General features: G+C 41.5%; 1 protein-coding gene across 1 annotated transcript; it reads left to right on the top strand.

The window, feature by feature from the left end:
* Positions 1–18,223: 18,223 nt before the first annotated feature.
* LOC147848828 (ACT domain-containing protein ACR12-like) lies at positions 18,224–24,598 on the top strand. Its single transcript, XM_087338067.1, has 10 exons — positions 18,224–18,495; positions 20,651–20,705; positions 20,870–20,983; positions 21,088–21,182; positions 21,750–21,834; positions 23,095–23,154; positions 23,353–23,408; positions 23,830–23,935; positions 24,146–24,214; positions 24,332–24,598. The coding sequence occupies exons 1-10, from the start codon at positions 18,299–18,301 to the stop codon at positions 24,392–24,394; spliced, it is 900 nt and encodes a 299-aa protein (XP_087194193.1). The 5' UTR covers positions 18,224–18,298; the 3' UTR covers positions 24,395–24,598.
* The last annotated feature ends 582 nt before the right edge of the window (positions 24,599–25,180 follow it).

The following is a 25,180-nucleotide window of genomic DNA, read 5'->3' as shown; positions in this document are numbered from 1 at the left end:
ATTCGACAACTGCGGTTGAAGTTTGCCATGAAGGACCTCGGTCCGGCACGACACATACTTGGCATGAAGATTAGTCGGCATCGCGATAAACGACATCTTTTTTTGTCCCAGACCGACTATATAGGACGTGTCTTGGAACGCTTCAACATGCAATCAGCCAAATCTGCTTCAACCCCGCTCCCCATGAATCTTCGGCTCTCTCAGCGAGACTGCCCGACATCCGGTCCGGAGGGGGAAGATATGAAGTCGGTACCGTATGCACCGGCAGTCGGCTCCCTTATGTACCTGATGGTCGCGACACGGCCTGATATTTCTCATGCCGTAGGAGTCGTTAGCAGATTTATGCACAATCCTGGCCGATCGCATTGGAACGCAGTCAAGCATGTGTTCAAATATCTGGCTGGCACAAAAGACCACGGCATTCTTTTCGGTCCGAACTCAACCTCAGGCGTAGTCGGCTACACCGACTCGGACTTCGCCGGCTGTATAGACAGTCGGAAATCAACAACTGGATACTGCTTCAAATTCGGCAATGGAGCAATTTCGTGGAAGTCGAAACTTCAGGAGTGCACAGCGACCTCAACGACCGAAGCAGAATATGTAGCTGCGTCCGACGCTGCAAAAGAAGCTCTGTGGCTCGGCCGGCTGGCGCACACGTTTCGACAAGTCGACCATGACTCGGCCCCAGTTGTCTACAGCGACAGTCAAGGTGCTGTTGCCTTGTCGAAAAATCCGGTTCACCACAACGCCTCCAAACATATCGACATTCGATATCACTTCGTTCGAGACTGCGTCATTTCAGGGAAAATCGGTTTAGAGAAAATATCCACAACCGACAATGTCGCAGATGGAATGACCAAGTGTCTTTCGGCAGACCGCTTTCAGTCCCTTCGGCATCAGATGGGCGTAACGACAAACCAGTCCGGTTAGAGCCGGACACAGCGCAGGATGGTTTCGGACAACCGACATCAGTTCCTTAATGATCGGCTTCAACTCTTCCGACCCGACCAGTCCGGTCTTCTGCCTTCGGACCCTGCTGACTCGAACAAAACTGATATGCCCGAGAACCTAGGCTTATACCTGTAATCTTAGACAACCCATGTATACGCCCATTACGGGGGAGTGTCGAATACAAGTGTATAATGGACGTATTCACACTATCCCTTTGTATAGCTCAAGTTTGGGCCATTTGTGTAATTAGCATAAAGGGTAGTTGCCCTAAGTCGGTCACTATATAAAGTGACCTAGTAACCTTTTTGTAAGGTTGGTTGTATTATTTCTTTCTATTGAATAGAAAGAGTAGTTTTGTGCCTCTCTCTCTCTCTCTCTCTCTCTCTCAATCTCTGTGCACGACATTGCAAACTGTCATACGCAGGTACACAACAACAACTGAATGCTACTTGATCTTCCGCATCGACACGGCCTTGTCCCCAACAACTTCAAGGGAGGATGAATGTTTCGGAACGCACGTCGTGTTCGAAACATCAGATGATGAAGGAGCAAGCCTAATCGAAGCTTGCATCAATGGAGATAAACAGTGCAAGGCTAGTGTAATTGAGGATCTAGCCGCTAAAGACGACATCGAGGAGGTGACTATGAACAAGACAACAAGCGTCGACAACGACCATGGCCGGATTTTCTCCACACATGCTCTAGAGACTTGGGCAATTGCGTCAAAGAACCAACGTGAGACCCAAGAAACAGAAGGTGTCGACGAGGAGACGAAGGTCACAAAGAATACATGCGACGAAGAGAGAAGCATAATCGAAGCTTGCTCGATCAAGAGGCTCAATGGGTACAAGGCCCATGAGATTGAAGAGATAACCACGAAAAATGACATCGAGTCAGAGGTGGCTATGGAAGAATTAATGGTAGATGGCCACGTCGAGGATTCCTTCACACAAGTTCCAAAGACTTGGGCAGTTGCAGAAAGCGAACGTGAGACCCAAGAGATGGAAGGTGGTAGTAAGGGGAAGGACCAAGAAGGTGTGCACAACATTGAGGCGAAGATAGATATGGATGAGTTGATGGTGAATGATGGCAGTGACAAGACTTTCCCCTCACTGGTTCTAGAGACTTGGGCAGTTGCGTCCGAGAACCAACAAAAGACCCAAGAGACGGAAGATGGCAACAAAGGGGAGTTCCAATCTAATGTGAAAGATGACATCAAGACAAAGGTGTCGAAGGCGATTGACCAAAGACAAATGGATTCCTTCACACATGTTCTAGAGACTTGGGAAGTTGTGGTTCAAAGCCAACATGAGACCCAAGAGACAGAAGGTGATGGCGGGGAAGCAAAGGTTCAAGGCGTGGCCGACAAATACATATGGATCTCTCCACACTCATTCTGGAGACTTGGGCATTAACCAATGTAAGACCCAAGAGAAGGACAATGACAACGAGGAAGCAAGGGTTGAAGTTGATGTGTGGGGGAAAGAGGCCAAGCAAAGCACAACAACAAAAAAAGAGGGCCAAGTGGGCCAAGAAGATTTAAAGGGTATTCCTCAAGATATTGATGTAACATTCAACTTGAAGGCAGACCCTATCATTAAGATCGAGGAATCGATGGAGAACTCTAACATAAGAAGAAACCACAAAGATGGATGAAGTGGGAAGCATGAAAAATGGTTGTGTAAGGATCTCGACGTGGCCATACACTTGAAGATACTACATGGGGTATTCAATGCCATTATTCAAATAACGACTTGTGGAGGAAGACCGAAAACAAAACTGCATGATGGGTCAAAGTGCCTTGACCAAGGAGATGGTCGAGACAAAGGTGGAACATGCATAAAGCCTAAAGAGTTATGTTTGAAAGGAGAACAAGGGGCCATGACAACTAGTCATAGTAAATCAAAGAAAAAGCGAATGATATGGTGGATTGGGTGGCGACAATGGTTCATGCTCAAAATGGAGGAATCGAACTAATCACTGTAGCCAAAATCTCTCACTCTCTCTTCTTGGCACGTACCGGAGGACATGCGGTTTGGTGGGGGTGGATGTCGTGAAGATTTTTGGCAACGGTGTGAAAATTGTGTGCAACGAACGAAATCGAGAAGGTGCAATGTGCACGTGTGAAAGGGGAGAAGACCAACGCATATGCTAGCATGTTGTAAATAGGACTGAAATAAGAATCGTAAAAGAAAAGCTAGATGTAAAGTTAAAACATGTGCACGTGTGATGTGCGCTCAATTGTAAATATAAAGATTAAGACTAAAGTCTAGTAACATTTAAGTGCATACATAAGGGTGGAAGCAAGGCTTGAACCTTGCACCTCCAAGATAAGAAAGAAATTAACTTACCACTACTGAGTGCTTTAGAATTTGTATATTTTCTTTTCATATTCAGTATTTTGTAGGAAGCAAACATATAGAAACCGTGGCACAAAACCATGATTTTAGCCCATGGTTTTAGCCCTGATTTTAGCCCATGGTTTTTGCATGGAGAGACCTATAAAAGCCTATAGTTGGGCTTGTGTAAGAGAGGGAAGTGATGTAAGTAATAAAAAAAAAAGAAACTTTTAATCAAAGATCAGAGTTATCGTAATGGTGATGTATCTTATCTCGTAAAACTAAAGTCAAGGGTTCACCCTCTATCTCAATCTCTCTCTCTCTCTCTTCATCCATCTATCTATCTTCAATACTTTCTCGCTTACGCTGCTAAAAACATCGAATCCTTCCGGTCCAAGACCCCAGTGGTCCCACTTCATTTCCCGAACACGCGAGGATTTCCTCGACATCTTACTTGAGCTATCTTCACGATCAACCTGTGATTTCAGTTAACTCCATCAACATGTATGGTATCATCGATGAATACCATCGTGGCATCTTGATGGAGGAAGTTGAAGTCAACACAAAATATAAAACAATGGATAAGAAGATCAAGCCAGTTGCAGTTCCGATACCGGAAGATAGTTGGCAAAAGATGAAGAAAGCCACGAATGATCCAAGCTTAAGGGATCCGAAGGCAATAGGTCATGTCTTCACCAAAGAGACGAAGGGAAAGCTACGAGTTGGAAGGGAGGATTTCCTCCTCCTTGAAGAAGAGCGAATGTTTCGCGACATGCTTGAGAGACATGGGAAGGCTTTCGCATTTTTCCCACAAGAAATCGGATGTGTTGATCCAAAGATGATAGAGCTGATGGTGATCTTCACGGTGCCGCACGTACCTTGGAATTTGAAACCGATACTGGTTCCGGGAGCACACCTACCGAAGCCGATCGAGCTCTTAAAGGAGAAGGTGAATATGGGAATTCTGGAACTGTCGAATGCTCCTTATTCTAATAGGTGGTTCACGGTGCCGAAGAAGAATGGATCATTGCGATTCATCCAAGATCTTCAACCCGTCAACAATGTGACAATTCGGAATGCTGGAATCGGTCTAAGTGTGGACGAATTTGCCGAAGCGTTTGCGGGGCAGTCCATCTACTCCATTGGCAATCTCTACTCTTGATACGACCAATTCCAGTTGGCGATCCACAGTCGCGACATTACAACCATGAGGAATCCGATCGGGCTCGTCCGGATGTGTACCTTACCTCAAGGTGCAACGAACTCGGTGGCTCATATGGTGAATGCCATGAACAAGGTCTTGAAGGATTGCATCCCAAACATCACGATGCCGTTCTTGGATGATATTCCGATAAAAGGATGTTTGGATGAGGAGAAAGATGAATCGAAAGATAAGGAAGGGTGTAGAAAGTTTGTCGCAGATCATATGAAAGATTGTGAGAAGGTGCTCCAAAGGCTCGAAGATGCGAATTTGACATTTTCGGGAGAAAAATCCGCATTTGGGCAACCAGAGATCTTGGTGGTAGGTCACTTGTGTAGAGCATATGGTCGGAAGCCTTCGCCATCCAAGGTGAATGCGATCCAGGACATGAAAGAAGAATGCATACACCAAATGGAGGTTCGAAGATTCCTCAGAGCATGCGCGTTTTATTATATCTGGATTGCACACTACGCTCATGTCATCGAGCCATTATATGGATTGCTAAAGAAAATAATGAAGTTCGAATGGCGAGACGAGCATACAAACGCAATGTGAAGATTGAAGAAACTACTTCTTGAAGCTCCAGCACTAAGAAAGGCCAACTATACCGAAGGGAAGCCGATTTATGTGATTGTAGATACAAGCCCAACCGGAATCCGGTGGGTCATCAACCAAGAAGGAGAAGATAATGCGCGGTATGCCATCCGGTTCAGAGCAAAGGTTCTCAGCGAACGACAACAAAGATATGCCCAAGTCAAGCGGGAACTTTGGGGTATTGTGTCGGTAGTGAAGACGGACAAAGACAACCTGATCGGGTTAGAAGTAATAATTGAGACAGATTGTCTCCCAATTCTTGGGATGATCTCAGGATGTGCGACCCTAGATCTAGCTATGCTAAGGTGGATCGCCTATATCATGTCTTTAAACCCAAAGATCCGCCATATTGCAGGGAAGAAGAACGCCATGGCTAACATGTTGTTGAGGGCAAGATTTGAGAATGAAGGTGACATGGTTTCAGAAGATGAAGACGTCACCCTCAACTTCTTCAAGATGGCTCGACTATCGGTGGAAGACAAGGGCACGCTAAACCTCCATGCCTTCAACGAAGACGAGTACGAAGGGGAGTGGTTACTAATCGGCAGATTCCTAAGAACAATGACGATGAATGTTTCATTGATGAAGGAGGAGGCCCTACGAATCCGGAAGAAAGCTTACCAATACTTCTTGCAGGGAGGATTCCTTTGGCGACACCCAAAAAGAAGGACAGGAATACCACGTCGAGTGATGGTGAAGAAAGAAGAGCAAGTGACACTAATGACCAAATTCCACGAGAGTCCTTGGGTGGGTCATAGAGGAACATGGGCAACGTTCAAAAAGTTGAAGGAAAAGTACTAGTGGTCAAGCATGTATAAAGATGTACTCCATTTCATGTTCACATGCGAAACTTGCCAAGTACATTCGAACATACGTCATCGTGATGAGTTACGACCAACATACCCGCTCACCATACACTTCAAATGGATGGTAGATTTGGTCTCGATGCTGATGGGAGTGGGACAAATGAAGTACTTAGTACTAGTAAGAGAAGACCTGACAAATCAAGTGGAAGGACGGGCCTTGGCAAATAAGACGACGTCAGTTGTTTGCAAATTTCTACTCAAAGAGGTTGTCTGCCAATACGAATGTGTAAGAAAGATAGTGGTTGATCAAGGGGAGTTGGATGCACGCGAAGCAACGGAGCTCTTCGATCGACTAGGCATGAAGCTCTCCCTCACGACTGCCTACAATCCTGAAGCGAATGGGAAGATCGAGCAAGGGCATGGACATGTCGTCAAAGCCATCGTACAAGCATGCAACGGTCGAGTTGGGAATTGGCCACGACTATTGCCCTATGCCTTGTGGGCTGACAGAATGACACACAACTCGGTGACAGGGTATATGCCAACAGAGCTTATGTATGGACAAAAGTCGGTAATGCCCATCGAAAGGACGATCGCCTCATGGGTAGCGATACCATGGGAGAACGAGATGAGCCGAGAAGAGTTATTAGCGACATGGATAAGGCAACTTGAAAGAAAACCTCAAGATCTAGAAAAAGCATGAAAGATGGAGGCAACTCGAGTGAAGAACAAAATTCGATTCGACAAGACGCATCGATTGCGTCCCAAGAAGATCGAAGAAGGAGATTGGGTATTGGTCTACGACAACAGCCTTGACAATCAACATACTACAACAAGAAAGTTCAAAAGAAGATGGTACAGACCGTATGTGGTGACAAGTGCCAACGATAATGCCACATACCACCTTGCAGAGCTAAACGGATCAAGGTTGGTCGTACCCATTGCGGGGAGAAGAGTAAATATTTTCAAGAAAAGACAAGACGAGGATCCTGACCCCGATCATCTCGACGATGAAGATAATAGGACGGATGTGAATGAGGACATGGAAGAATCTGATTGATCACCGTAGCCAAAATCTCACATTCTCTCTTCTTGGCACGTACCGGAGGACGTGCGGTTTGGTGGGGGTGGATGTCGTGAAGATTTTCGGCAAGGGTGTGAAAATTGTATGGAACGTACAAAATCGAGTGTGGTTCTTCACACACAATATGAAACAATAATAATGTAAATAAGTTTAATATCTTGGTACAAAAATATGGAGATCTTGAAGAGCTTTTGAATGCACTTTGCTACATAACAAACAGACAACTGAGTGTCAAGTTCTGTGGGTATGAAGTTTGCAAAGAAAAAGAGAAAAATAATAAATTTTGAGATATCCCACATAGACAGGAAAAATAAGGATCTCACCATATATAAGGAAGACTAGAAATTATTATCTTTGTGTTTATGTGTGGAGAATAGAAAGGATGAGTTAAATGACTTGATGAATGGATGTAGCCAAGTTCATTGGTTTTGGACGGCGACGACATCCAACAATGGGCATCCGACGACCTCGGGATGCAGACCGAACCGGGCCAAACCGAACGGTTGCAAATCGGACGGATCGGTTGGGTCGGTTGATCACGGTGCATGGTGTTTTAAAGATATTTGGTCCAAAAGCTTAATAGTATTTTGTGCTTCAAAAGGGATGTAAGCAAGAGTTGAACCTTGCACCTTCAAGATAGGAGGCAATAAACTTACCACTAGGCTATATCATTTCCTTAGAAATGTTTTTCCTATCATTATAGTTTTATATCTAAATTCTCATATTAGAGCTTGATTGAGTGACATGAGATGCATGAGCGCCAAATGGCAAACATGCATCATATGCATTCCATGCATTGTATGCATGTCTTGTACCCTCACATGCATCATGTGCATGGGAGCATCTATAAAAGGGTGGATGAAAAAGATCAAAGGAAGTGCCTTTGCTTTAACCCACTTCGTGTAGTAGTCCGTTGCAACAATAATATACCGGTTTCTGATCCTCATTGTTGGAGGCTTGAAGGGTCCAACGAAGTCCAATCCCCATTTTTGAAACGGCTCCAGTGGTAACACCGGCTGATGTGGCATCCTCGCTTGCTCTGTTGGTTGGCCCATTCGTTGACATAAGTCACATTCCTTGGCATACCACATCGAGTCCTTCAGTGTTGTAGGCCACCATAATCTACTTTGCCATAACTTCCTTGTTGTTGCGCCTCCCGCATAGTGTCCTCTAGCGACTCCACAGTGATCTTCCCATAGAATTGTGTCCTTTTCGTCGCTCCGGACCACTCTTCGCCATATACCATCCGCTCCCTTGTGGTACAACATATCTTGCAATAGACAAAAGTGTCAGCTTTGTACAACCAACCGTTTCCGCTCGTCTCGATTTAACTCTTTCGGAGGCAGTCCGGTGCTGAGGAAGTGATGCATGTTCGTCAACCATTTGTCCTCCTCGGCGACCATCCCGTCCACTGTGTTTTCCGTTGTCACCCTAAACAGTTGTGCGTCTGGTAGTTCGTCACGAACTCCGTCGCCTACCTCTCCGGATTCTAACCGGCTCAAGTAATCCGTTATTGCATGTTGTACTCCTGGTCTCCGGTAGATTTCAAATTCGAACTCTTGTAGAAGCAGCGTCCATCGTGTTAGTTTGCCGGTTAACGATGATTTGGAGACCAAGTACACTAATGCCGAATGATCCACATGGAATGAGAATTTCCGTCCCAGCAAGTAATGACGGTAATTCGTTACACTGTACAGCATTCCTAAGGCTTCCCTTTCCATTGTTGAATAATTCCGTTCCGCCTGGGAGAGCTTCCGACTGGTGTAGTAAACTGGTCGGCACCACTTCAGTTCGGTGAGCTGCATAAGAACACTACCAATCGCAATATCAGATGCGTCCACAAACACATGAAATTCCTTCGACCAATCGGGGGGTTATACCACCGGTGCCTAGGACAACATTAGTTTGAGCGCATGGTATGCCCTATCCTCCAGTTCCGTCCAATGGAAGGGTGTCCTGTGTACGGCTGCATGTAGTGGTGTCGCAAAGTCGGCCAAGTATTGGAGCATCCGGCTATGCCACCGGATTTCTCCTAAAAACCGACTTAAAGCTTTGGCCGCCGTCGGTGCAGGTGCTTCCAAAATGGCTTTAACTTTATCCGGGTGCATCGCAATCTCATCCTTATTAACGATATGACCTAATAGCATGATGTTGGTTACCCCGAATACGCATTTCGCCAGATTCAAACTTAGTCGGTAACCTCTACATTTTTCCAAGCATAACTAGAGATGGTCAAGATGTTATCCTTTCTTGCTATACACCACAAAGTCATCTAAAAACACCTACATAAACGTAGGGATAAACTCCCCGAAAATTTCCATGATGATTCGTTGGAACGTTGCCGGTGCCGTCTTTAGTCCGAACATCATCACGATCGCTACGAAGACTCCCTATTCGGTTACGAAAGTTGTTTTCTCTTGGTCGTCCAGGTGCATCCTGATTTGGTTATACCCGTTGAATCTGTCGAGGAAACTATACAACTCGTGACCTGCCACCGCATCCAAGACTCCATCCATGAATGGAAGCGGAAATCCATCGGTGACATCCATCGGTGACAATGGTAGCATTTAATTTCCGGTAATCTACACAGACCTGGATTTTTCCGTTTTTCTTAAGTACAACCACAATCGGGCTTAACCAGGTGGCCTTCTTCACCGGCCGAATGAAACTGACCCGTAGCAACTTATCGATCTCCTCCTTCACTCCCAGTTGTCGGACGCATTCGAAATGAAGGACCTGGGGGACCTTCATTATTTTCTTGGGATCGAAGTGATCCAGACCCCCGACGTCATATTGCTCTCACAACGACATTACGTGTTGAATATGTTGTATAAGTTCGGCATGACGGATTGCCGACCTGTCTCCACACCCCTGGACCGGAACCAGAAGCTCTGTCCCAACTCCGGACCGGCCTGCAATGAGAAATGGTTCCGACAGGTTGTCGGAAGCCTGATCTACTTAACCATCACCCGACCCGACATCAGCTATCCGGTCGGCATGGTAAGTCAGTTCATGCAAAAGCCGACTGTGGAGCACCTTCAGTGCGCGCAACGTATATTACGGTATGTCAGCGGCACTAAGGACCGGGGACTGCTATACCAGCGAGGTATACCCGAAGAGCTTGTCGGTTACACATATGCTGACTGGGCCGGCGATGCGTCTGATCGCCGCTCCACTTCCGGATACATGTTCTCCATAGGTAGCGCGGTCGTTGCGTGGAGCAGCAAGAAGCAGCCCACAGTGGCTTTGTCAAGCACTGAGGCTGAGTACCGGGCCGCTACCATTGCCACTTGTGAAGCCATTTGGCTTCGGCGACTGCTGCGAGACTTGCAGCTCGAGGTACCGACCCCGGTCCCGATTTACTGCGATAACATGAGCAGCCTGCAGCTCGCAAGGAACCCTGTGTTCCATGCTCGCACAAAGCACATCGAGGTGCACTACCACTTCGTGCGTGAGCAGGTCCTGAGCGGTGAAGTTGACCTACGGTATGTTCATACGGATCGGCAAGTTGCCGACATCTTCACCAAGCCGCTCGGATCGGACAAGTTGCAGCACTTTACCGACATGCTTGGTGTTCAGCATCTTGACGTGCCACACTTGAGGGGGAGAAGCAAGGGCAAAGTCTCTAAACCGGCTGAACCCGTCGGTAAGGGGAGAACCGGAAGAAGAGGAGACAAGAAGATGAAGGAAGCCGAGTCGACGAAGGAAGTCGACACATCCGAACAGGTCGAAGCAAGCGGCTGTGAAGAAGAGTTGTGCACTTGGGAAGAGAAGTGCATGTTGTGCGGAGGTCATCACGACGGTACTAACCATGATACAGAGTCGAATGAAGAATTCGATTTCGGTTCACCGGCTGAAGAAGCCGAGGGAAGCATGGAGAAGGCCAAGACACGGAAGTGGTCCGATGTGGTGAGAGGCCTGAAGCCGGAAGTCGAATCGGAGTGTACCGATTCGGACAAGAGCTGGAACGAGTCAGAGACAGCTGACTCGGATCAACAGATGGATCCAGATGAGTCGGATCAACTGAAGGCCAAGGGGACACGGACACAGCGGAAGTCGTTGCCATCGTGGGAGAACCGACGGATCGGCAAGCGCCGGAGTCACAACAACATGAGTGCTGAGATGGGCCTATTGAGCAGACATGCCGACCGAGAGGGTCGAGGCGCGCAGAACCAAAGGGGTCGCGGCAAACGGGACCGGACCGGACGAGGAGCGCGAGCAAGGCGGAGTGACGCCAGAAGAAGTCGGTTGGAAGAATAGACTGCCACAGAGATCAACACTACGACCCCACCTCGGGTTGAGCTTGAGGGGGAGTGTTGAGCGGCAAGCTCAACCGGAGCCGGATCGGCTGAATAAGCCGGAGCCGGTAAGCGAGACGGATCGGGCGAAACGGATCGATATGACGGTGAACAACCGAACCGGCAAGCAGTGTAGGCCGAGTGCAATCCGTAACTTACGTTTATAGTATATAATAGGGAATTAAGTACGTAGGTGTATCCTGGGTAGTTAGATTCGGTAGGTAGGAAGTAAATGAGGGAGACGGCTCCCTTCTTGACGCTATAAAGGTGAGGGAGACACAGGGAGAAGGGATCGCGCATTAAGGAGGACGAAGTGTTGTCGGACCGTAACCGAACGCTTCTCCTCTGTTCGTTCTCCATCGCTCTTCTCTGTAGGTTTTCGGGAGGCTCGCGTTGCTTCGAGGAAAGCCTGTGTGCTTCCGGCAGCACCTCCGCCTTTCTTTTCCCTTTTGTGCGCAAACGAACAGGCATTAGCATCTGTTCGCCGGCCTGTTTGGTTGTAACCGCTCGCGTGCTCTGTTGTGTATTTGTTATTCGTTAATATACAAACACTTGTGCCTCCCTGTCTCTGTGTCCATTCGTGTCTTCTGTGTTGACGGGCCGTGCCCCTGTGTTTCTTTGCTCGTACGTGACCGGGCGTCTCTCTCTTTCTCTTTCCCCTTCTATCACCTGCTCTTCGGTTCAAGACCCCGGTGGTCCCGCCTCGTTTCTCCACGCACGCGCATAACAACGCGACAACGGACATGAGTGACCATGTGCGGTCCTCACCGGGACATGAACACAGACGGGCATGGGCGACCGTGTGCGGTCCTCACCGAAGACACGAACACTGACGGACATGAGCGACCGTGTGTGGTCCTCACCGGGAATGGGAACACCAACGGGCGTGAGCAACCATGTGTGGTCCTGACTAGAAACGGGCAAAGGAGTGTAGGTGAAGCGGTCGACTCGACCTCTTCTATCATGAGAGGGTAAATAGTCGAAGTTGACCCAAAACACATCACAAACGTTAGCACTAGCGAGAAATTGACACGATCCCCACTAGGAAAGTGAGTGGTTGTGATTCCCACCAAAACTAGAAGGTGAGCAATCGAAATCGATCCTCATCAAAGGAAAGTGGAACGAAATGTGGACCAAAATGAAAATGGAGTGCGAGCGAGCAATGATTCGACCCCCACCAGGAAAGTGAGCAGTTGTAACCCCCACCGGAATTGTGATGGTGAGCAATCGAAATCAATCCTCACCAAAATGGTATATATAGATGATGAAAATGACAATGAAGAGGGTGGAACAATGATGATAATGAAAGACCATGCAAAGTAGTGTTGATGATGATGAAGGTTGGGCGAAGTAGCGTTGATGAAGACAACAAGAGGTGCTAAAAAATGATGATGTTGAAGACAAGGTAGTGAAGACGATGATGAGGAGGAGGAAGTGTCTCTAGAAGGAACGATTGTGACTATGGTGACGATGGCATCTCTAAAACCAAGGATGTTGATGATGGTAACTCTGGAAGCAAGGACGGTGATGATGGTAACTTTAGAAGCAAGGGCGATGACGAAGACACGTGATGCTTCCAGTGTGAAGGGATTCAAACTGTCACGGACACACCAACCGCGGACTCGAACGGAGCACGAATGATGGGACTAAGAGCGTGGAACTTAAGAAGCTAGGAATGACACAAAGAGCATGAAGATAGAGATGAAGTAGGAGACAAGATGTCGTGACATTATCCTCCCCTTTACGACTGCCTTTTTGAAACCATAGTGTAGGGGTGAGCAAGAATTGGAGCATCGACGGGCGTGAGCGACCATGTGTGGTCCTCACCGAAGACTGGAACACCAACGAACGTGAGCGACCATGTGCGGTTCTCACCGGAGACACCAACAATGTATTTTATGTCACTATTTCGTGACAATAAGCACAATTCCAAATTTGTATACCAAATCCCATCTCTTACTAATCAAACTTCCATATTCGACACCCAAACAAAACAAAATGGGTATGATCACCATGTTCGAATGTCTTTGTATAAGCAAATAACTCGCAAAAGTAAAATTGACAAGCAAGTAACAATTGGGAACCACGTGTAGTCAATGAAAAACTAAATTAGGCTATGCATAAGCAAGATACATGTTCCACGTATGGAAAATCATTTCTATATGGACATGCAATTCATATTAGATTATTTAATAAAAACAATGATGTTTCAATGTGGGATATTTCTAGTTGAAATTAAATTATTGCTCCATCCTTGATGTCTTCAAGACGGAACGATGACATTATATCTAGATGCTTGGAAGTTGGAGGGCCCTTCCAACTTGTTACTGTCATTGTTGACTACCAACATGTGTTTTTTTATCAACTTGTACATGGTTTGGTGCATTGGATATAAGAAATTGTGTATGACATCGTCCCACATAAAGTAATATGTTATCCCGCGACCAATATAAATAAATAGGTTACATCCTATGATGTTTACACTCATTCATGAAGCATTACAAGGCTATACATAGCTCCTCATATACGCACACACTCCACACATAGTGGAATGCATTACTTTGGGCCAAAACTTCAAGCTTTAAATATGCTTGTATTTATAATATCCATTGTAGAACCATCTCACGTTTCTTGACATCTCTATGAAATTGTTCACATGACCAACAAATCAACAATAGCGTCTCATCCAATAAGGGAAATCATGACTTATTTTCACAACCCACAAACAAGTGCTATTAGCTATTGCACTATTAATCATTGTAGTCGATTAAAGAAAAGCCTCTTTTATGAGCCATATTTTTAGGTGTCATATGAAAAGCCTTATGAAGTAGGGAAGTTTAAAAACATTTCACAATGTCTAATGGTTTTTTCATTGATATGTATGTTTACAAATATGAGTAGTCCATTAGATTTGTAATCTTGTTTTTTACGAACTACCAACCCCCCACCTTCCGCCAATAGTGTCCTCTCAACATAAAAAAAATACTTCGTCAATATATTTTAAAAAGACATATCTCCATGCTAGCTAGAAATCACAAGACATAAACCTCGTATTCGTCAATAATTTATTCACCAAGACTTTAATGAATTCCCAATCATACACATGCTTAAAGATAATGCAATTCTTATCCACTTTTATTATATATTGTTCAAGACACGTCAAAGTGTTGGTGTTGTGTATTAACTTGAATATTCTTTAAAAGCAAGTGGATGACAACTCACATTTTGATTTAGTGCATAGAAATGTGTCCAACTGAGACCAACAATATTTTTAATAAATGATGAATGGATCAAAACTAGCAAGTCACGTAAGGTGCTATTATCGTCATTGCAATTGTCTAAACAACTTATCTAGATGCCATTTTAAAAATATAATGTAATACATTTGTCTAAAGTACATCGTTAATCAATCAAACCATCACTAAACATGTATCGAGAATCCAAGCATGCCCATTTCCATGTTGGTGGAAAGAGATTGGAAATGTGTAACAAATGTTGAATCACAAGATGTGACAATTACAAGAGTGAGTACATAATAAAAGGCTTGAATCAACAAAGATGGAAAGATTGTAACATGACACACAAATGCTAAAAAACTATATTTTTCGGCTTCCATATTTTGTCGTAAAAACAATCTTTTCCTTTGTGAGTGCGCATGTGATAACACCTTTAAATAAGGGACAAATACAAAACTAGATGGTTCTTCCATCTTTGTCATTGAACGGTCACCCAATTTCTTCGAAGTTAATAGTTAAAGACTATGAATGAATCACAAATTGCAATCCATTTGTTCTATGTATTGAGCATTACATTATTTACATGTGTTACATATATTTAATTTGGTCTCATTATGACAAAGGGTTGAGCATACATTATAGGAGTCCTTATGAAAAATATCTTCCATCTTCTTGTGCAACATGCCTTGAATTCTCAACCTAAATTGCCGAACCAAATAAATGGCATTCCTAATTGTCAAAACCAATAATCTTCTTAATTTGGAAACAACTACTAAACCTTTGTATAATGACCAATAATATATATTAGATGGTCCAAGATCAGATGTCATAATTTCTTGGTTTCGCTAGGGTTGTTGGTCAAGAATAACATCATGGATTATAGAATGAAACATGGTCTTAATAGGATCGGCACTTGAAAATCTTTCATATAATTTGAGATATCAACTTGGCCTCACTAGGATAGAGGGTCGTGAGGATTTCATGTATGCCAAATTAAAAATTTCATTCCCTCATGATCTCCACATAGATCATAGAATCAAAACTTGGTTTTACTTCAATGAAGGGGCGAGAATATTTCATTTGATGTAAAATACAAACTTTCCTTTTGTCTCATGTAGACAAACACACCCTCAATTTCTCTCCTCACATTACAATGCCATAACATTGTCTCACTAAACTGAACATTGAGTTTGAAACTCCATATGTGCCAATAGAGTAAAAGCTTTCATAGTCCATCAAATGAGAACATGTCAAGTTTGGTGTGAATCAAAATTGATTGCAAGTCTCGTATCTAATCAAGCATTTTTTCATTCATGAAATATTAGCAAATCATACAAAAATAAAGATGAAATGGTGCAAATTTCCCATACTTATATGTTCTCACTGTATATATTTTGAGTTTTGAGTGACTTTTTCTTGGACAAGGAAAAAATAAGAGAGGGCACATTTTTCCTAGACATGTTTATTGTTAAGCCTGATGCAACATTAGTTCGAGGGTTGTTTATCCATAAGAAGAACCCAACGTCTCTTTCCATTTATTGGATTTAAAATGAGGCTCAAGACTATTGCATGATACATTTTCTTCATTCCATCTTTGTCCATTAGGGAGCCCATCAAAGTAAATCATGTTGTGTGACCCCATGCAATTCCATATGGCCATGTTTTGTATTGGATGAGAAGGGTGAAATTTACGGGTTATTAGTCATCCTCCCTTATACTGTGTAATCAAAATGTAGTTTGGCCAACATATGAGAGTCAATAAACTTTATCGTGCAATCAAGCGAGAAAATAATGGATATAGTTTGGACATTAGTTCACGAATCCAAATCTCACAAAGAAATGTCTATCCATAAAAAACCCGAAGAGAAAATATAGCAAATTACTAGTTGGGTGCTTTTTTTATTCAAAATGGGACAAAATTTGTACACTCTTCCTATCACAAGGACAATGCTTTCAATGTAATTGCAAAAAAGGAATATGCTCAAAGGAGTCTTGAAGCATTGGCATACATAATATACCTTAGGTTTCTGCAGTTGTCTAGATGAAGAACCATATATTAGAAATGTTGTACCAAGTGCGATTTTTGTTTGATATGTCTATCAATGAGAATGCTTCTAATGTTGAATTAGGAGTCTTTGGTATAGGACAAATAAAGTTATGCTCTTTGCTAAAAAATAGTTCAATAAGATACGACCAATTATTTACACCAAGAAGTTGAATAAAAAGATGTTTTGCCGCTCAATTGCTTATTGAATTCATTCCTTACTGATAATGTACAAACATCATTTCTTGAAAGGATGTGCGAGGGAAATTTTGATTTAATATCAAGTGTAGATATTTGATTATGTGTAAAATTTTATAGGCTTGTCAATTCTAACTTTCACATGATTGGATTAGTCATCTAGAAAATGGGGCACGAAATCGTGCGATATTCTTAAGATGCTAAATATTGAGAATCGCGACTAGGGTTGTGCAAAGGGTTTATTTCTTCAACTATCAAGAAGAATCATTTTTTGTGAGCATCAAACGATCTCGATAAGGATAATGCATAAGCTCTTTTTGTTCTCTCTTTCAAGAAAAAAGGCTAGTTAGGAGCAAAAATACTATTTTTATCCCGGACAATGCATACGTTTTTGGGTTTCTATAGTTCAAAAAAAAAAACTCTTATCATAAGCATTGAGGCATATCCTAGCCAATGTAATGCATGCAGTAATGCTATTTCTTTGGTGTTAGAAAAGAGTTTTAAATGAGCATCAATGCAATTCTTTCCCGCGTAATGAACAAGGGTCTTCGCTCCTATAGTTTACGAAAGGGTTATATCACGTCATTAGTAACACAAGTTTCTTTTCTTGATTGTCTCATTCTAGAAAGTGTTATCTGTGAGCACTGGGGCAACCACGACAAAGGATACACACACACGGTTTTCTATTTCTCGCATCATGAAAAAAGAGTTTTCCCATGGACATCGGAGCAAAATATGGCCACGGTAACAATGATCCACATGTGTGTTTCCGCTTCTCTCGTTACAAAGAAGACATTTCCAATTACTAGGGTAAGGCACATGCTTATTCTTCTTCTTCTTCTCTGTCTTTGTCTGTCAACCCTAAACAAGTTTGAGAGTTTGACTATCATACTTTCAGAAAATGCTCAGCCTTTCGATCATACATCAACCATGCTTTCCACACATCTTCGACCAAAACCCGAGTCCTTTTGCACGAGTTCCTCTCACAAACCACGAATGTGCACTCTCGATTTGCGACATTCATCGGCAAAAAGTTCTCGAACATCGAGAGTCGCTACTCGCATTCGCCAATGTATGACAGCATGAAATCTAATACAGTTGGGTCTCATAGGTCATATATTTGACATCCGAAGGCAATAACAGAACCTATCTATCTATATGTCAGTAAGTCCATCTATCAATCAATCAATCAGTCTATCTATCTATCTATCTATCTATCTATCTATCTATCTATCTCTCTTGGCTAGGGCAGAAAAAGCGAGGGAGGATACAAGTGACAGGAGAGCATCGACTCGTGCGCGTTCCGCCATTCTCCTGCTCTTGCTAGTGGGACCCCCCCCCCTCAACACACACACAAGAGTTAAGTACATACATACATATGTATGTAGTAGGAGGATATATAAAAGAGGCCCAAAATGAAGAAGAAGTAGAGAAGAAGAGGCTGAGAGCCTAAGTATCTCTTTCTCTCTTTTTCTTTTTCTTCTTCTTCTTCTTCTTCATCATCATCTCTTGCCCTCTGCTCCTTTGGGAAGCTCAACAAAGAAGCCATGGCAGCCCTTACACAGATCTCATGCTCCTCCTCCTCCTCCTCTTCTTCTTCTTCTTCCTCCTCCTCCTCCTCCTCCCTGGCAGGTCTGCTGATCGCCCATCGTTTCCAGAATGCCTCCAAACCCTTTTCATCCCTCTATCCGAACTCGCCCAGAAGAAATCCAATTAATAAAGTCAATGTATTTTCCACATCCAGGTATGATCTCTGCATCTGAACCTCTTCTTCTTTTTGAGCCTCTTTTTTTATATGCTTTCTTGCTCTGTCTTTGTTCGTTCTGTGTTAAAACTTCTTTATTTAGTCTTCCTGTGCTCTGATTCCTGGATAGTGTGTATTTCTAGTATAGTGATCGCTTTAAGCACCGCACGCAAGCATGCTGAGAAGAATTGGCATGTCCAAGGGGATTAAGAGAAAGAGACATTATCATTATCACAAGAGAGAGAAAGATTTAGTTCATCCATCATGATTAGAAAATTCCCCATTCTTTTCTTCATCTTATGTTCCTTGAACATTTCCTTCCATATTTTATGTTCCATGATTCATGGATGATCTGAAAAACAAACAAATAAAAAGAAATACAAAATAAAATGAAAATAACCCATAAGAGATAGGATTATACTTTCACAGACCTCTACTCAGAATATTGTGTGTGCAGTGGAAATCGTCATGTACTCATATTGCATTGGAGTGGAAGGTCTCAGTGCTGGAGAAACCAATCCTTGCCTAAAAAGTTATACAGAAACAAATCCTTAAGTTTAAAAGTAGTTTTTTTTTTTTTCAATTTTTAATGGAAAATTCTAGGAGATTTGAATTCATCTCCCTTGTAATTCTAGCAATTGAAAAGTTATCCTCAAAATTTCCTAATGCAAATTACACTAAGAATTAGAGTTTTTTCGGAAATTGTGAAGGCATTCTTATACATTGCCTGTGCGATGAGACGGTCTGTTGTGATACAATTGCAATATATTTGGAAAGTTTTTTGTAGAAGTGAAGAAATTAGAAGTACACTATGGGGATTTTTTTTTCCTGTTTTCATTTTCTTCTGGGAAGTTCTTGTCAAGGACAAGAATGTGAGGGTAATGTAGTGTACACCTGTTAATTATTTATTTGCTTTTTTTGTGTATGGTCCATATAAATTAAAATGACATATTTGATTATTTAATACTCCGCCTTCAACTTTTTCCTGCATTGTTTCTGAGGCTTGCTTTGCAACTCGATATGATTGTTCTCTCTTGATATGATTACAAATGAGTTTCTTAGACAGTGCAGCACATTGTGACTTGTACATCTTGTTCTCAAGCAATCTTGAGATCTAGGAGAGTGTCTTTGACCATATTTGGATTCATCAAGTCATTTATTTTTGATATGTGAGTAGATTGTAGATTGATAGTCGTATCATTTTGCACACACACACCATTGAATCCCTACAGAATTGCATGCATGGGGGGATGAAATATTGTTGAATTGTTCTTTTCGGAATATATATATACTTGACTTATATAAACTTCTCTCTCAGATGATTATCTGATTTGCATAGATAAATACTAATTGCCCCTTCCATGATCTAAGGCGGCACTTGGGTTCAATGCATTGCTTTAGCATTGTCTATGATTATGCATGCATGGGTATTCTTTTCGAGCCTGAACCAGTTATGTCTTTCCATGCATGGAGTAGCTGTGTATGGAAGTAAGGAGCAAGTTTGCTGGCTAGCAAGGTAAACAACATGGTTCTCACATTTGTTTTTGGAGGGCGGGGATACCTTAGAACATCTTTGCTTTTTATTGCAGACTGAGTGAAAGTGAAAACCAGAAAGTAAGCTGAAATAGATGTAAAAAACAGTCAATGATATCTGAATGATGACTCAAACAGAGGGGGAACTGTCAACAACTTGTTACTGTTTCTTTTGATAAATAATATTTCCTTTTGCCATGTTTTGGCACTGTCTTTATGACACATATACAGTGTAACTTATGCAATTGCCAATTTATCCTTGCCATTGTATCTGCTTCTCTCTTAGTTGCAACCAATATTGACCACTCCTTTGGATGCATTGATACTAATAACCTTGTGGTTTACCGTTATCATGGATCTTTGCCTTGCTGGATGTAAGGCAATGGTGGCTGAGCCAATGTGACTACCTGTGATAGCCCTACTATTTTGTTTTATCCCATTTATTTCCAATGTTACAATACTATTGGACAGTGTTTTACATGTCTTCTATTTGGTCTTTGTTGATTATTTATTCAGACAAACAGATAACGGGGCTCAGTTTGCTATCAAATTCTGTAAACTGGACTATTGAAGTCCCCTTCTGGGTGATGAATCATTAAACAACCATTTATGCCTTTAACAGGTTGATCTGTCATGCTGCAAACAACTTTATCAGTGGAAGTAAATCTACAATAGTGGTATTTTACTTTTTTATTATTGTACAATTATAATTTTTTGTCAAATTTTATAGTTCAGCTCAGATATTTCTCATTTTTGTGCTATAATCAGAATTGGAAATCCATGCATATTGATTTCATAAAGTTGAGATGTAAGGTAATGGTGGATGGCTGAATTATCCCAGGATCATGATGATAGTGTTCCGGTGCCAATTGTGTTGATTGATCAAGACTCTGATACTAATGCCACAGTTGTTGAATTGAGCTTTGGTGATCGTCTTGGAGCTCTTCTTGATACAGTTCTGTATCACGCTTTTGATCCTCTATTTTTACTAATGATTCATTTTGAATTTACAAATGAATGAAATGGTAATATTTCCTGTCTTGTATGCATGATATGCAGATGAAGGCTTTGAAAGAGCTTGGTCTTGATGTGTTGAAAGGAAGTGTCACGAAAGAAGATGGAGTGATCAGAACCAAATTTTTCATTACAAGATCGTATGTATCTTGAAATTTGCTTTGAACTTGAAATTACTTATTGATATGGAAGTTAAAATTACTCTTTGAGACATATATGAGTATATGGATTTCTTATCAATGGCCATATTATAGTTTCTTCTCAACCTTCACACACATTATTTAATACGACACGTATTTTCCAGCAATCTCCGGTTTGTAGGAATTGGTTACGATATATCCTTTGTAATTCGACACACTTTGGGGTTCTGAGCACTGCATACCCTGCTCGGGATGTTCTAGGTTCTGATTTTTGTTTTATATGCCTAGATATACAATGAAAATGATGTAAGACATACAAATATTTATGTATTTCAAGGCACAGAAATATTGCTATATAGGTAGGAATACTGTTTGTTTCATGATTTGTTTTCTTGATTTTCAATACATGCACAATACACTTAGCATGCTAACCTGTGTTATTGTTAATGTGGAACACGCAAAATAATTTTGTGGATCTAGCTAGTAGCTGCATGAGCATGCTAAAATATGCATTTTTGCATATATGTTGATTTATCACAGACAAGTGTTGACTCGTCTTTTCTGTAGTGACACAGGAAGGAAAATTGAAAGCCCAGAATTGATAGAGGCAGTGCGGCTCACCATTATTAGAAATCTTCTCAAGTACCATCCAGTAAGTCTTTGGATAGAGGTTTTTTCTTTCTGCATTGTCTTCGTCATTATTATATTTATGCCTGCAGAAGCTTTGCAAACATGCTGGAAGTGGTTTATGATAGTTTAATCCTGTGAGTGTTGAACTTATGCATGATAAGGAGCTTGTATTTTTTATGATATTATCAAAGTCTTTACATAGTCTTTTAGTCTCTAATAGGGAGTACAGAAGTTTTAGTGCAAGTAAGTGTATAGAAATAATAGGAACGTCTAATTAAAAGAATGGATTGTGGTTACTGTAGTTGAAGAGCTATCCAATGATTCTCTTTCCAAATTTGATGTCTGCTCACCATGATTGTTAGCATGTGTGAATTTCCTTCGTTATTTTTTGACATTCATTGCTATTGAAGTGTAACAGGTTTTCCATATTGAAGTTTGATAGTATGGGGATGTATGATATTTTGGGACTCAATCATGATTTGTACATGATGCTGTTCTCACAAAGAGGAAACTAGAGAGAGACGGGATTGTAGAATATAGCCAATATAACATTGTGCAAAGAAAATCTAACATTTTATACCTTAATGAGAAATTTGACGAACATCTAGTTACAAACTAGAATCAACTCACAAAATAGGAAATCACACTAGAAATCGGAGTTTAGCTCAGCCTTGGCCAGTAGAGTGTGGTTTCCTATGTGTTTGTGTGATTGCCATGTATGGTGTGCAATCATCTTGCTACTTTCACGATCTATGTTGCATACTAAATAACTTTCTTGGGGGAGAAGTACCAGTTGTATAAGAACCCAACCCTCAAGACACTCTTTTCTTATGCGGGCTGATATCTTCATTTGCCCCAGATGACCGCCATAGAGAATTATCTTCGCTTTTGTTTGCAGCATTACGCTGTGTATCTTGAAGAGCCGATGTGCCTTGGGCCTCAAGAGGAGTTTTGCTATGTAGACGAACTGTCACAAGGATGCAATACCTGACGGGAGAATTGACCTTCACCTGAAACAGTTTTGCTATCTTATTTCGCCTTAACCTCTTAACCACAATCCTAATTTCTGTTTGGTTTCATGAAGGTTTGATACTTAAAGTTTTAATCCACAGATTACATAATTGGTCACCATTATTGATGCATTAATTCAGGGAGGAATCAGCATGTTCTAAATAAGTCTTCTAGAGAGCACAGTGTAAACTATATTAAGTGTTTTGGTCCCGAAGTATAGATGTCTATCTCTAGGCAATTTTGTGATATTATTCGCTTGTTTATAATTCAGGAGTCAAGTGAAAGACTTGCTATGGGAGAAGCTTGGGGAATCAAGGCACCTGAGAAGAAAGTAAGTTCTCAAGTCCTCGTGAACTTTCAGAATGAATATACACATGATGTATGTTTTAAGGATACACTTATTTTCTTCTTGTTTGAATCTTAATTGGGTTTGTCGGCTCACAGTGATTTTTTTATTAATTATTATTGTCGATTTGGAGTTTATGTAATGTATCATGAAGTTCATTCACCTTGTAATTGTGCCATGCAGATTGATGTGGATGTAGCAACACACATAAAAATTACTGAGGATGGACCCAAAAGAAGGTTCTGTCTCACTGCTAAATTTTGTTTGAGATGCCATGGTTTTGTTGTGATCAACACATCTAAATCTTTCTTCGCCAAAAAACTTAATTAGCAAGAAGTTAATTATTCAGTAAGTTAATGTGTATGTAGATATGTATATTCGTCTCTAGTAATCTCTTGGAAACTTGCATTGCCTTCGTTGTTTCCCGAAGGTTCTTCTAGAGAGCTTTGTTTTATGTATTGTATCAAGATAGATTCAAAGATGTGATGAACTGTGAAATTTAGAGATTGTGTTAATTTGAGAAGTTGCCATTTTCTCAAGAATTCAGCTGTCGCCTGTTTTAAAATATGCTGGTGCCTTGGATAAAGCATACACATTTATAGCTGAATTTGTTGATTGATTGATTTTGTTTACTGATCGATAAATCATTTTATGCCACAGCTTGCTGTCTATTGAGACTGCAGATAAGCCTGGTCTTTTGATGGAAGTAGTCCAGATAGTTAATGATATCAATGTTGATGTCGAATCAGCTGAAATAGATACCGAGGTTTGATATCATTATCAAATATATTATTATCTTCTAGGTATTTTCATTTTAATGAGCCATGAAGGTGGGAGTTGAACTCTCGACCTTTTGGCTTGTAGGGCAAGGTTTTCAATCATTTATTTAGAAAAATGAATATTAAAAAAAATATGAGTCCGCTCATTGTATGTTTTGGAGTTCACATACGCTCATATCGTATGTAATGCTTGGCAGGGTTTGGTTGCAAAAGACAAGCTTCATGTCAGTTACCATGGCCAGGCACTTAACAAGTCAATGGCTGAGGTTTGTTTGCAAACGAAAATATTTGAATGTTTTTATGATGGATTGGTTTTACCACTTCAGCAAAAAATTCCTAAGAAGAGAGATTTAATTTCTTGGTATCTTCTCGATATGGTGTAGGTGCTCACTAACTGTTTGCGTTACCACCTCCGCCGGCCCATAACGGATGACGAGAGCTATTAATCTATTTTTTGCGAAATATGCAAGGAGAGCACAATCGCTCTTGAAAAATCTCTATTATCCATCTTTGCTGAATATGATGCAGAGGTGTTTGATTGTGTCTTTCTCTTCATTTTGTTTATATTTTTCTTGTATAACCGATGTTGTTCATAAAGTCTCAACATAGATGCAGGTAGTTTCCAATGAAATCATTGCTTTTAAAACTCTGATGTTGGCTATGTTTATATAATACTTGAATAATATGATGAATGATGCAGCATAGCCACTTTCTAAAAGAAATATGTATGCATACATATAATGCTCATTTTTCTAGTTTGTAAAATTATCACCAAAATTTGAGCCCTCAGGACAAACGGCGTATGTGCATTTTTCTCGTGATACCTTTACATGCAATATTCTGTTGATGTCTCTTTATTATTCTATAGACATGTGGTGGTACGAATGGACAGATCGAAGTATATGAAGCAGATAACCTTTAAGAATGCTTATGGTTTTGCATGTTGCAAATATAGGGCAAGACCAAATTGAGTCCGATGCTACATCTACTGAAGAACAAATTGTAGGGTCAAGTTTGCATTTCTTAAGATATGATGGTTTTTACTTGTTCATTGTTAGTGAAAGAAACAAGTTTGCACGGGTAGAATTTAGAAACATATGAAAATATGGACATATTCAACATTGTGTAGACAATTTATGTGTTGAAAATGTTGTTTAAGTTTTGGTAGGTTTGGAACAAACTGATTTAGTAGATACTAAAAAGCACTGAACTAGGACAATAAGCAAAAACAC

Source organism: Azolla caroliniana, unplaced genomic scaffold (genome assembly GCF_043228905.1).
Source record: "Azolla caroliniana isolate FFs.n. ecotype wild unplaced genomic scaffold, voAzoCaro1.0.p SCAF_207, whole genome shotgun sequence".
NCBI classification, from domain to species: Eukaryota; Viridiplantae; Streptophyta; class Polypodiopsida; order Salviniales; family Salviniaceae; genus Azolla; species Azolla caroliniana.
Note: the sequence above shows the minus strand (reverse complement) of the source record. Positions and strands in the feature narration are given on the sequence as shown.

Excerpts from the sequence above, each read along its gene's own strand:
- LOC147848828 (XM_087338067.1), top strand. The coding sequence starts at position 18,299 with ATGGCAGCCCTTACACAGATCTCATGCTCCTCCTCCTCCTCCTCTTCT. Across the intron at positions 20,984-21,087 it reads TTGGAGCTCTTCTTGATACA|ATGAAGGCTTTGAAAGAGCT; the intron begins GTTCTGTATCAC and ends CATGATATGCAG. Across the intron at positions 23,936-24,145 it reads CAGCTGAAATAGATACCGAG|GGTTTGGTTGCAAAAGACAA; the intron begins GTTTGATATCAT and ends AATGCTTGGCAG.